The following is a 13,455-nucleotide window of genomic DNA, read 5'->3' on the forward strand; positions in this document are numbered from 1 at the left end:
TGTTGTTTGGTGTCTATCAGATTGAGGTCAGGACATTCTTATGGTAAATTTCAAATTTTCACTTTTTGTCCTCAGAGCACCTGCTGGCAGGATCCAGCAAGGTCCCTACAGAATTTAAGTGATGCTCTGCTGAGTGGTTTGTTGAGCCTGAAGTGTGAATTCCATAGTTTGCATGAACTACCTACACCTTTCTGCTGCCAGCTCCGCTCTTACATGCCAGTGCACATCAATCCCAACTTGAAATACCCTGAATGTTACAGTCCTTGGCCTATTCTGAACCGAGCAAAAACACTGTGCTAAAAAACATGATTCCCCAGTGTCCATGAAACTTTATATTGGACTGAAAAGAGAACAATTTAATTGTCCAATTGTTGTCAAGCAAATGACAAACAAAATCTACAGATACACAGTAAGGGTAATAACCAGCTACTGTTTTAAGACCATTAAGCTTCTGTTCCTCAAATATACAAAACTGATCAACATTTCATCATGATATAATTATAATTTCAGATCATTTTTGCTAACTATAAAGATTTAAAAAGCCACCTTTATTCCTTATTTATTCTGGAAAATATACTACTATATATATCTATTCCTAAAACATACTGAAATGCTTTACTTCTGCTTAAGAGCTTAATAACTACCCACACATAGTCTGAGGAAGTTCTGAAAACCTACCTAAAAAAGATTTTAATTTTGGAAAATTAGTGTTTAAGAACATATGAGATCCCTATCTTCCATTAATAAATTTTCAAATGCAAATACATTGCTTATGCACTTACACATTCCTCTATGATGTATTCTTATGAAAAAGTTTTGTAGGTTGTATCTTTTCTATGCTATTTTAGAAAGAAAAAGATATTTTAATATAAAACACATTTCCTGAAATAAAAAAAGAATATTCTTTTGATGTTTACTGGTTCAAGCTCTGGTTCAAAATGCCACCAAAAAGTCAAACATTCTTAGCAAGATAAAACCGGGATAACGTTAAATATTGATACTCAGAAATAAGTAAAAAAAAGTTTTCCTTAATGTTTAAATTGCTGACCAGCATTATTGGTTACACTATCGTTGAAGAGAAAAGAGCCTTTCCTTGGTTATGCTGACTGTCCCATACCACCAGGAGATCCAAGAGACTGGCAGTGCCTGCTTACCATCTGTTTGCAGCATGGGGCTATTCATTGGGTTACTAAAGCAATTTTCAGTTCACACTCTTTTCTGAATTTAGCATATGCCAGCTCAAGGACAGTAATAAGGTTAGTTGCAATGATATATCAAAGAAGTTTCTCCAAATGCAAAGGTGCAAAGCTTATTAAATTTTATCTTCGCAGGACTATGCATCATGCGATACAACTATGACTGTTGAGGTATAAGACTGAATGGAAGAAAGTTTAATAAACCAACTTTCTGCTTTCTCAAGAAAAATGAATATATACAGAAGATAAAAACCCACCCTGCTGTAACCACAAGATTAATACATTAGTTATCTACTAACACTTCCTCTTGCAAATGAAAAGATTTGACATGAGCTTCTGAAGCAAAATACTATTCCTGAAATTTTCTATAAAATGGTACAAAGACAAAACAAAGTACAATTCCATGGCCATGATAATAGGTGGGTTTGCAGGCTGAAAGAAGTTTCAGGAAATTTAAAACAGGTACCATAACATGTTACTTAAATCAGTTCGCACAACAATAATTTGGACTGGACAACATATTACACAAGAAAGACTGGTAAGAAAGGGATATATACATTTTTTGCAACAGAAAAGGTGAGACACTTTATCAGTTGTCAGAATGGTACTAGCTGGGCAAGAGTTACCATAATAAGAAAAAAGCTTTTTATTCAGATTTTTGGTCCACTTTTCCATGATACTTTACTGCCTCCTTTTCATATCTTTAAATAGTATGTAATATTCTATTCAGTTTGATATTAATTTGTAAAAATATAATAGTTCTGAAATCTTGCTGTACTTTTAAATGATTAAGGAGTACCAAAAGTGTCAAGAGGGATTTCATTAAATAAGTGTTTTAGGATTGACTGACCTATAAAAAAGTTTGAACTTGCTTGCCTTAAACAAACAAATTTCAGATGTCCTCAGATGTTCCTAAATAGCGTTTATATTCTAGGCAGATTATAAAAATGTATAAAAGTGCGACACAATTTTTGGTCGAATTATAGTGCACAACAACAGTTGGCTATTCTTGAGATCTCTGCAAAGAATAGTTTAACCTGTCTTACCACAAAATGAAAGGCTCATAAGGGTTAAGTTTTTGTTTTGTCCATGATTTTTAAAAATATACATTCAAAATGTTCATTGTTAAATATTTTTTTTTAAACATTTCCTTTTGCATATTCGGATGGGAGAGGAGACTTTATAACTGTACTCATTTCAGTAAACTGACATATAGTTCACATGAAGTAACAAAGATTGCCTACCTTGATGGACTGACTGTAAGGTCCTATGTTAGCAGGTGCCCAGTGGGAAATGCTCTGTACATGCATAACCAGTTTTTCATCATGTAACACATCATCCATTGCAATGTCATACTTCTGTGCAAGGCAGTCAATGCAAAACAGTACTCCATCAGGTAACAGGGTTTCCACACATACTCTGAAAACACAATACAATTATTTTTTTGTATCAGAAAATTTGCTCGCATCAACTTTCAGTATTTATTTTCCATGGGTTTTGCATTTGGGTACTATGTTACGAAATTTTGTCAGAAACATAAAACAAAAGCTATGGTATCACAATAACCTGCTAGCACTGACACTGTTATCTCCTCTGCAAATAATGACCAGCTTTAGACTTCCAGCAAGATAATTTCCATTACCAAGTAGAAACTAGCACCATAGCCAGTGGCTCATTTCCATTTGGTTATTTTTATGAAGTGTATTACTTTATTAAGAATACATGCATTCTTGTATTAAAAAAACCTTGATCACACAATCTGGAAATGCTAGATAGGTCATGCTAAGCAGCCTTCAGACTGAGCGCATCATTCTCATCTTCTTACCTCCATGCATTTTCACTGAATGTCCTTTGAATAGTTGCACTAGAGGTTCAGATTTCTAAAAAGCAGCTGCTTATTGTTCCTTTACATCCTTCACACGTGTTACCATGCAATACTGAGGATATTTTTCTGTTACACTTCAGGTTGCATGACAGACACATACTTATGACAGGACTGAAAACCTACTAAGTATTATTTTAAAAAACATGGCTTTTGTTTTCTCCAAACAAGACTGAGTGCCTGGATGGACAGACAGATAGAAAGTCTGTTGCACGTGGCCAGTGAAAAGGCAGGGGGTGTGTACAGGAAATCAACATTTCAAAGCCTCAAAAGTAATTATATTTTCAGTCCATGCATAAAAAAGTCATTTAGCTCCCAGCAGGATTCCAGCAAAAAATTACTTGTTCTCTTTACATATCATATAACATAACCTTAAAGAATTCTTCTCATCTTGCTTATTTCTTCCAAGAAAACTATTTTTCTCCTCTCCTCCCACATGCAAATACAGTATTTTCTCCTCATTACTATCATCATAAGCATGGATGAATGGATTTTCTGCTTGGGCTGGTAAATTTTCAAGACAATTTTGCAAATTTAGTGCAGATCCACACCCCAAGTCAGTGCTTCCAGCATATTGCTTGTGAGAACTCCCACAACCAGGTCTCTGTGCATAATGCAATGATGCAGCCATGCAAACTGCTGTATAATTTTTCTTGTGGACAAAATGCAACATAAATCTGTTTGTTCCATAAAAATAATCATAAAAAGCCATTTTCCTGCAACTTTCTAATCTTTCTACCTGTTATTTTAGTGATGGAAGACTATGTGGCTGGCTATGCAAATGTGGAGGCTTAAAACACGCAGCAACATGAGAAATGAAGGAAGCTAAATCAGGAGAAGTTAAGTGTCGTAAAGAGAACTTAAGATATATAGGAGTGGATATTCATTTTGTGTAGTTTATAGATGGGACTAGATCCCTGCTCTGAAGGCACAGGCAACCAACAGTCCATCTCTCTGTGATTTATTCCTGGCCTACAATCAGCACCTTGAAGAAGCCTCTTCCTGCTCTCTTTTAGTCTCTTCTGACACCCAGACAGTGTAGGAGAATGTGAATCTATGATGGTATACATTATTTTAACAATGTCTTTTAACTATTTGTCATGCTATACTTAAAATTCACATTAAAATACACTACACTTCATGTTCAGTAATAAAAGCAGAGAATATAGTATTTTACATTAGAAAATTGCTAACCAGACCTCACAGCTGACCCTGCTTTGAACAGGGGATTGGTCTAGATGACCTCCAGAGGTCCCTTCCAACCTGTATTAACCTATGATCCAAGTTGAATTTTTCATGCTATAGCAGTTCTGCATACTTAGCATATTCTCTCACATGCTTGAGAACATGAATTAGTGTAATAAGAAATAAACCCTTTTGACAAAAGGCAATAAAGAATTTACAGATGGAAAACTAGTTTTAAAACACAAATTTAAAAAAAAAACAACAACAAAATTTTCATGAGCTAGGTGCTTGTTATCCAATTTCCAACGGAAAAAAACCCCAACACACCCAAATAATACAGTAATCACATACTGTGTAACAAGACCACCAAGCTCTTTCATTATGTCAGAGGTGGACCTGGAGGCAATGTTGAAGATTCTGTACAACAGAAATTAAAAACCTATGACTTGGGGATCTATGAATGAAAGTGTTAGCATCAGTGTATTCAGAAGTCTGAAACAGTGTCTTTTAATACTTGCATTCTTACTGAATACATAAGTGCAGCTAAGCTACCCACGATCATTATCTGATGGAAACACATGACATTAACAACAACCACATTGGATCAAGCCAAAGATCCACCTAGTCCAGTATCCATCTTCAACCACAGCCAACTGCATATAAGCAGGGAAAGAAAAGGAGAGCAGAGTAAGCATATATTGGTAACCCAGTATCTCATGATGTGCATCTCAGGCACCTTCTCAGCTAACAGTTTTGCTTTTGTATTTAACAAAACAAACAGAACAAGATGAAGGTTTGTCACAAGGACCTAGAAGGTTCCAAACCTCATCACTTTTAGGAAGATTTCATCATCATTGATAGTATAATGCTTCAGTAAGGCTTTTGACACTCTTATGACACCCTCATAGAGAAGCTGTTGATGCATGGGCTGGATGAGCAGACAGTGAGATGGATTGAAAACTGGCTGAACAGCCAGGCCCAGAGTGTGGAGATAAGTGGCACAAAGTCTTGCAGGTGTCCAGTAAGTAGTGGTGTACCCCAGGAGTCTATACTGGCTCCAGTCCTGTTCAACATCTTCATTAATAATCTGGATGATGGGGCAGAGTGTACCCTTGATGATTTTGTAGATGATAGAAAAATGGGAGGAATGGCTGATACACCAGAGTTTTCTGGTGTCATCCAAATGGATCTTGACAGGCTGGAGACACAGGCACACAGGAACTTCATAAAGTTCAACAAGGACAAGCTGAAAGTCTTGCACCTGGGAAGGAACAAACCCACAGTCCAGTATATTGTGGGAGCCAATGGCTCAAAAGCAGCTTTGCAGGGAAGAACCTGAAGGTTTCTGATAGACACCAAGTTGAACATGAGCCAGCAATGTGCCCTTGTGGCAAAGAGGGCTGATAATATCTTGGGCTGCATTCAGAGGAGCATTGCCAGCAGGTCAAGGGAGAAAAACAAACAAGAAAAGCATATAAAATCCCACCAGTACAAAGGAGTTGTCAGTTCAATTTAGTCACAGAGAAGAACTGAGACTTGCAAAAAATGTATTATTCTTCTGTAAGTCTACATAGGAGGGGCATTTATAAACTTTATGGTATATATTAAGACAAGAATTTCCAACCCCAGTCTGAGTTGGGCATCCCTGATGTGATTACTCCAAAAGGCAGCAAAATTCTACTTGGAAGTCTGTAAGGCACAGACATTTGGACAAAAGCTCTACAAGTATGGTAACAATAACTCAGTATATTACAGTGTATCATAAATATACTATAGCAGTAGTCTAATCCTACCTTGCTGGTGGACACAAATCAAATTCTGTCACATAAACAGAATTTATAACATTGAAATCTTTCATGCTCTTCATATACAGATGAACCAAAATAATATCCTCCAGTTTCAATCCCTCTGAAGTCATATTAGCTGCAGAATAAAAATAATACAACTGTTAGACAGAATATTTTAAATGTGTGGAAGGCAGCATAGGCATCCTGATCGTGTTTAGCAAAATCAACGAGTAATAACCTAAAAGTTGTCTAAACATGACTGAAGGCTTTGCAACATACTACCTTTCCCCACATACCTACTTTTTTCATTAAATTCTTTCTCATGTTAGTTTTCCAAATATACAGAAACAGAATACAAATAAATTTTATCCACCCTGAGCAGCAGTGAATTCTTGCACCAAGAAAACATATCATGCATTAATGCATGTAGATATGTTATAGTCCAAATTCCTTGTATCCATAAGTTTTATTATCTCATATTTTTTTTATTTTCAGTCTATGACAGCTAGTAATCTATAAAGGACTTTGAATCACAAAAGTACAGAACTGGAAGGGACAATAAGAGGTTCTTTAGTGCATCACCCTCTTCAAAGAAAAGATCAAATATTTATATGCTATTCCAGAGGGATGCTTGTCTGAGCTGTTTTTAAAAACCCTCACTGCAATAATAATCTTCGCATAAACAAAGAGTTATAAATGGCAAGATAGACAATAGGAAACAGAAGTGGCCACAGGAGAAATGAAGGAAAGATGAGAGCAAAGGAAAGTTCAAGCAGACAGTTAAAGAAAAGATACTGGGAAGTCAAGATCATCTGAATGTGTATGTATAGAAGATTCCAACCATAGCACTTAAGGAGAATATATTACTCTTACATAGTCAATACCATGACAAGATATGTGACTCAGCTCTGCAGTGTGGACCTTTATAACTCATAAGCAATAGAAACTAAATGAAGACAAAATCTCTGAATACAGAACATTTATAATAACAGGCTCACGTGACCTAACTTAAATGAGCTACGTAAAACCCTTCTCAATGTAACTTTGGGGATCTTGTCCTTGAATATTAGTGCGTACCTGTATATACCTATGTATTTGTTTTCCAGTGGAGAAGCACAAGAGTATAAAGACATTCTCGTCTTGGCTGTTGCCTTAGTGAGAAACAAATACTTTCTGTGTAAAACTTTTCTGTGCTTTTGAAGACAGTTCAGGAGTTGGCACACTTCCGTAAAGGTTAATTTGGTCACACCAATACTGAATTTTGCTCTAGATGTCTCAGCTTTAGTCATGCTGCCATTACTGTCGGCAATCTGAAGAGGGGAATTCCCACTGACAGAAAACGAAGGATGCGCTAAGTGATATAAGACATTATATAGCAATTGACATAGAACTCCAATGAAGTCAAGATACATCTCAAGAAATATCAGCTCAGAAATTAGTACTCAATAATAATTCTGTCCAGAGATATAAATGTATTTGAATGCTGCCTGATAGCAATCACTAGGTCACTACTAGCTGCTATGACATCAGTCAAGGAGGAAACAAGGATATTTTTCAAATTTCCAGTCAGCATTTAAGTCAAGAAGAAAGATATTTGGCTTGCAGTGAAAAGTTTTGCAGCATTGCATGGAATACTGGAGGGAAAAAACCCCACACTCCAAACTGACCCCCCTCCCCTCCAGTTCTAAATTCAAAATGCATAAGCCAACAAACTAACTCTAATTTGTGGACATGCAACAGTATTAAAGTAAGTTTAAGGCAGAAAGATTTGGATAAATTTGTAATTTCTATCTTTTTAAAAAATACTGAAGTAAGTAAAACTACAATCCTCTTTCCTTCTGAATGAATTAGAGAAACGATGAGAAATAATTTCTCCCTGGCTTGTAAGCAGAATAAAATTGACCTCCCAAAGCACTCTATCTAGTAGAAAGGCATAAAATAAATGGTCAACCGGTTACCGACCCCACCACTTGGGCTCCTGACAACAAGTTCTGTTTACCCAGGAAAGGACCCTTACACAGCACATCTCCAGGATGTACAAGGAAACCATACAACCTTTCTGTTGAATTTCAAGGCATTCACTGTTCCTAACAATTTATAAAATATGATCAGGTGAGACTCATCCTTACTTAGGCAGTACTGCCTAAAAGAACTGACCCAAAAGATAACATTGGCCAAAGTACAGTTTAGTTGTTTTTTTTTTTAAATGGGTTACCCAGGATCCTTAGGCTGAGGGCCATGAAAAAGTATCCAAACTGTCTACAGGATGAAGAATTTTAGACTGAAATTTCACGTAATAATAAAAAACTATTTAATACCCTTCAAACCTATGGAACTTTGCCATGGTACAGCTGCACCAGAGCTGCTTTATATACAAAGCACTGAAATCTTTGTCACATTCCAATCGTATCTAAGGAAAAGTTTAACAAAACAGATCAAGAAAATAAATGTAAACAGTAAGGTATTGCATTCCCTCCTGTTCCTGGCTTCACAGGAGAATTCCACTGACTTTACAGAAGAACCATGTTTCATAATGTCTAGTAATAAATTTCCATTTCTGAACCTTTTTGGCAGCACTTATCCTCTTTAGAGGTGATTAAAGCAGTTAACCCAGCAAAGAGGTTAAAAGGATTGTGCTTATTCCATTCTCACAGCACTGAACACCAAACTGCTGTATAGATTGCAAGTATGAGTTTAGAAAAAGCCTTGTGCATATTTGCAAAACAGTTAAGTTCTCAGAAACAGTTTCTTTAGCCGTGACAGAATCTTAAGTCATTCAGTCTTCCACACCCACTTTCAAAAAAATAAAACCAAAAGGAAATGTAAGAACTGAAATTTTCTATCAAGGATCAGACAATTAGCACTTTTTAAACTGTAATACATCTAATGCAAGTAATTTGCTGAAAGCAATAGGCTACTCTACTAGTCAGAGACACAATCTTTTTTGACAGATGCTAAGGCAAAAATATATCATGTTTGTACTGGCAGATTTCCATTCAAGTATAATGAGAACAAAATAAAACATTACACAACTTTTGCTTCAATTTACAGATTATGCCCAGAAGATTTACACTAAATACTATCAACTTTTACTAAAAGTCTGATCACATGCACCTTGTTGATTTCCAAGCAATCAAAAACTAGTTTAATGACCTTCTACAAAGTATAACTTCTTTGCTTCTGAAAAAAAATCCTAGGGTTTCCTTATTATCCTATATTCAATCACGGATATTCAACTGCAGATGCAAAAAATAAGATTTTATAGGAAAATACATCACGCAAATTCATGAACAAGAATACAAGCCTATCCATTAGGATACTAAAAATTATTTCCATTTTTATAAATGAAAAGAAGTCTGTATAAACATGTTTTACTTAAAATTTAGAATAAAATAATTATAAAAAATCCCCAAACCAAAAAATGCGATCATTTTGTTTTATGTCAGTATCATGTTAGAGGCGGACAGTAAGGAACCTGGATTTCATGATTCCCAAGATGGCAATTTCTCCTTTACATTAAGAATATAAATGAGATTTACTGCTACTGACCTAATCCTCAATGCCAAAATGTACAACAGCTTTGTAGAAAACTTAATTAAAAATTATGTTAGCGACAAAAATGCTTTAGCAAGTAGACAGCATCCATAGCACACATGCACTCACAAACACAGTATATATTGTAAGAAAGCTATAAAGCAAGTTATAAAGTGATTAAGTACTACGGAAATAGTGTTGTTACAGTGATATGAACACTACTTTGGCTTTCTAACACCTTCAAAAACCAGTCAAATTATGATATGTTCAATATTAAAGCCGGCAGTCTTGATATCAATGATTCCAATCAAATGCAAAATGAGATGGCAAACTGACAACCATGACATTTAAAGTTATAAAACCATATGACAATACATAGTTTTACTTAATATCATATTAAAACCAGTATAGTTAAGAGCACATAATGCATTAACTGAGTGAAGTACCTTGGAGAGAAGAAAATGCTTCCCTTGCTGCTTCTTGAGCATTTTTGTCTTTTGATGGATGGAAGTGGGCAGTGATACCTGAAAACCACTGGTAACCACTCGGGGATTTTCCTGACCTTCCAAATGTCTTAGCTATGGGAAATGAAGAACAGCAGTATTGATTATAGTTATGAAAGATTTCAGATTAACCTAGAATATATTTTAAATTGTTTAAATCATAAACTGTAAACACATCTTGAAAAAACATTTACAGATAAACAGATATAAAGCAAAAACTTCGAAGTAAGTCTGCTGGTAATAAAGCTTCCAAATGCTACTTGACAAGTCCTTCTCTAACACTGCCTTCAGAAAATATGCCTGCAAGTAGTATTTAGCTGAGAATTTCAGTACTTTCTCTCCTCCTTTCCATTTTTGCTGACCTTTTACAATTTCTCTACCTGTTTTGATACAGACTTGGCATGAAACATGACACTGAAAAGCTAAAATTTTGAAAAGTATCTAAGTGACACAGGAACAGATTTTCAAACTCACATGCCAACTTTTAATGGAAGTTAGGTGTTTAACCTGGTTCTGATCATCTTAGCAAATGCATAACATGTTTAGACATTTTTTAACATCCCACTAGGCACTTATCCATATTCAAGAACCTAAACACCATTCAATATCAAACACTGTTACACTATGAAACACAGCTCTCAGGAAAAGTTTACTAATCTTTGGATATAGGGTAACAGTGATGCTGTGGTACTTCAAAGTTTATCTTGCATTAACCACCACACTTTTCAGGCAGTGGTAATGTCAGGCAGATGACAGTTACTGCAGCTCACCTAAGACACAGTAACTTGCTAGGCTGCTAAACTTGATCATGCATGTCACCCCAGGGTTGCTTGGGTGGGGACAGACTCATACACTATGTAAGCAAGTTGAACGGTTGCATTTTGTACTTCACTTCAGAGTTTGCTTTTCTCTCTTCAATTGAAAAGTAGCAGAGTATGGCTACAGGTGTGGTTAGAACTTTTAAATAAAACTCCATCCCTCCACTCAAATTATTATATTATAGTAATTTCATTCAGGCAAACAGAACAAATTAAAGTGTTTTTTTCTGAAAGAAAGGGAGAAAGAACAGAAGACAGAAAGAAAGGAAGGCAGAAATGGGTTTTGGCTCCTTCTGTAAAATAATTTTAAATGCTTCATTACTACAGATCTATTGATTTCTATCAGAAAGCTGCATTGTAGTAGTATCTCTAGTATCTCTCTTTTTTTTTTTTTTTCCCAGACTGGTTATTTAAGGTCACAAACATTCTTTTCAGGAGTATTCTTATAGTAATTAACAGCGTACTCCACCGTGGCACGAAATATTCAATATTACTTTCCTAATGAAAGTTGCGCAAGACTCACCGAAATCCAAAGAATTATGTTTCAAAGACTTCCATATGACTGGAATGTTCTTCTGTGGTTCATCCTCTTCTGATGAAGGGAAAATATCATCATAATTACAGCTTATCTCACAAGAACAGCTATTGACTGTAAACGTAACTGCAGATTCTCCCTGCTTAAGAGAAACATAAAATGAACAGTATGTCAAGCAGTATGAAATCAGCACATTTTATCATTCAAATTTTGCTTTTCAATTAGAAAAAATACTATAGCTCAATGGGTACATAAGCTTAGAACAATTAATGAAGGAACAGCATTAGGATTTCCCCTATTTATATTGCAGAAATGGGCAGACTACAATGTGCTCCTGTTGACATATCATATAGAATAAAATTGCAGACTTAGTAGTAAATAAGGGCAATAGATATGAAAAATGATGCAACTCAAGATAAGACAGGAAGACTACTATGATGAAGAAATGCTATTCCACAATTATATACAGGACAACGATGTTTTCCAAAAATAATATAAAGTGAAAGAAAAAAAAAAGTACAAAAGTAACTATTTGATAATTAACACTGTCACTAAACACTTGAAACAGAACAAAAGACTAACAAGAAGATTTTAAAGTTTTGTGGTACCTTGAATGAATGCAGTCTATGTTAAAAAAACACAGCTCTTTCTAATCATCTCACAGACTATCCTTTCCATCAAATTCACCACGCTTTGGGATGCTCAGTTTTGAGATACAAAAGGGAGCATTTCCCAAGATTTATACTTCAAAGTAATTTCTGGAAAATGAAGAAAAATAATTCACTGTACCTCCTCTTCCTCCCAAATGCTTTCTTAGGCCTAGGAAGAGAAAGCTAGCCAGTGTGCCTTTTAAAGCAAAATACACAGGCAGAGTGTGTACTGACCAGTCTTCCAAAATCCTGTACTCGTATTTTCAATAAGTCATGTAATTACAGCATACATATATTTTATTTTAATGTTAGAGCAACTGGAACCTCTATTCTCTTCCATCTGATTTTCCAAGGCAGCCTAATCTGCAGAGTGTGCTGACTTTGGGATCACTAGCTTGGCTAACACTACTTGTCTTCATCTAAACCCAGTATGAATTATGACAGAATTTATCCATAAGCCTTAACCAAACACCTCTGCATGCTGTAACTCCAGATTATACCAATTAATTTTCTACTCAAAGGTCTCAAATTCCTTATATTGTCTATACTATGTATTTTACTGCAGGCTTCTTAAATACTGAATTCACAAAAATGATGATAAAGCCAAATAAAGGAAGATAAAAAGCTGACAAAATATGAAGCCTTTGGCAATTGTTAAATATAGATTAGAAACTGCTGAATATTCTTTTAGCTCACAAATTAGTTTACTATCTATAGAATTTCTATGCAAAATGCCTATGAAGAAGAATATTAATATTATACAGTGAAGCACCCATAAGGTCATCTGTAGTTTGATCCTCTGCATTCTCTGCTTTTTAACAATTAGATCTCATGAAGCTGTCAAACAAAACGGGATATATTAGAAATTACTAATCAAATTTGAATATGTACTTTTTTTTTTAAAAAAAGTAATTTTATTGTGTTTTTTTTCCTTTGGAAAAAGACCCATATCTTATTCCAACTTCAAAGTTTTCTCTAGATGTTAAGAAAAAAAAAAGTGTGGGAAAAAAATGCAGAGAACTATAGAATGCATCAGAATTCTGCAATTAGAACTCAGTATTTACATTGATATTTGACTTCACTGGAGAGAAAAAGGATCCAGTTAAGCTAAAACAGTATATTTGGAAATTCTCAGGAAAGGTAATGACCTTTTTGTAATTTAGCCTATGAGAGGAAACTCAGCTCTGCTGCCTCTAAAAGGATTCAAGGGGAGTTTTATAAGCACTGTAAACACTAAAGCTATGCTCTAAGAGGGGCTGATGTTCTTTGATTGGACATAATTTTATTCATTCCTCCAAGAAAGGCATGAAAGTCAAGGCAATAATCTACTTTACGTGAATCAATTGTACATGAGAGGTTAAAAGA

At 35.2% G+C, this 13,455-nt stretch overlaps 1 protein-coding gene across 2 annotated transcripts in view; it reads right to left on the reverse strand.

The window, feature by feature from the left end:
- Nucleotides 1-13,455, reverse strand: part of DPH6 (diphthamine biosynthesis 6) — a 210,181-nt gene that overhangs the window by 112,362 nt on the left and 84,364 nt on the right. For both annotated transcript variants that reach the window (XM_056346646.1, XM_056346647.1), the window contains 4 exons: nt 11,429-11,575; nt 10,031-10,162; nt 6,057-6,186; nt 2,441-2,615 (listed from right to left, as the gene is read on the reverse strand). In XM_056346646.1, the coding sequence (XP_056202621.1) occupies nt 2,441-2,615; nt 6,057-6,186; nt 10,031-10,162; nt 11,429-11,575 (584 nt within the window). The remainder of the gene's footprint in view (nt 1-2,440; nt 2,616-6,056; nt 6,187-10,030; nt 10,163-11,428; nt 11,576-13,455) is intronic.

The sequence above is a fragment of the Falco biarmicus genome, chromosome 7, assembly GCF_023638135.1.
Source record: "Falco biarmicus isolate bFalBia1 chromosome 7, bFalBia1.pri, whole genome shotgun sequence".
NCBI lineage: Eukaryota > Metazoa > Chordata > Aves > Falconiformes > Falconidae > Falco > Falco biarmicus.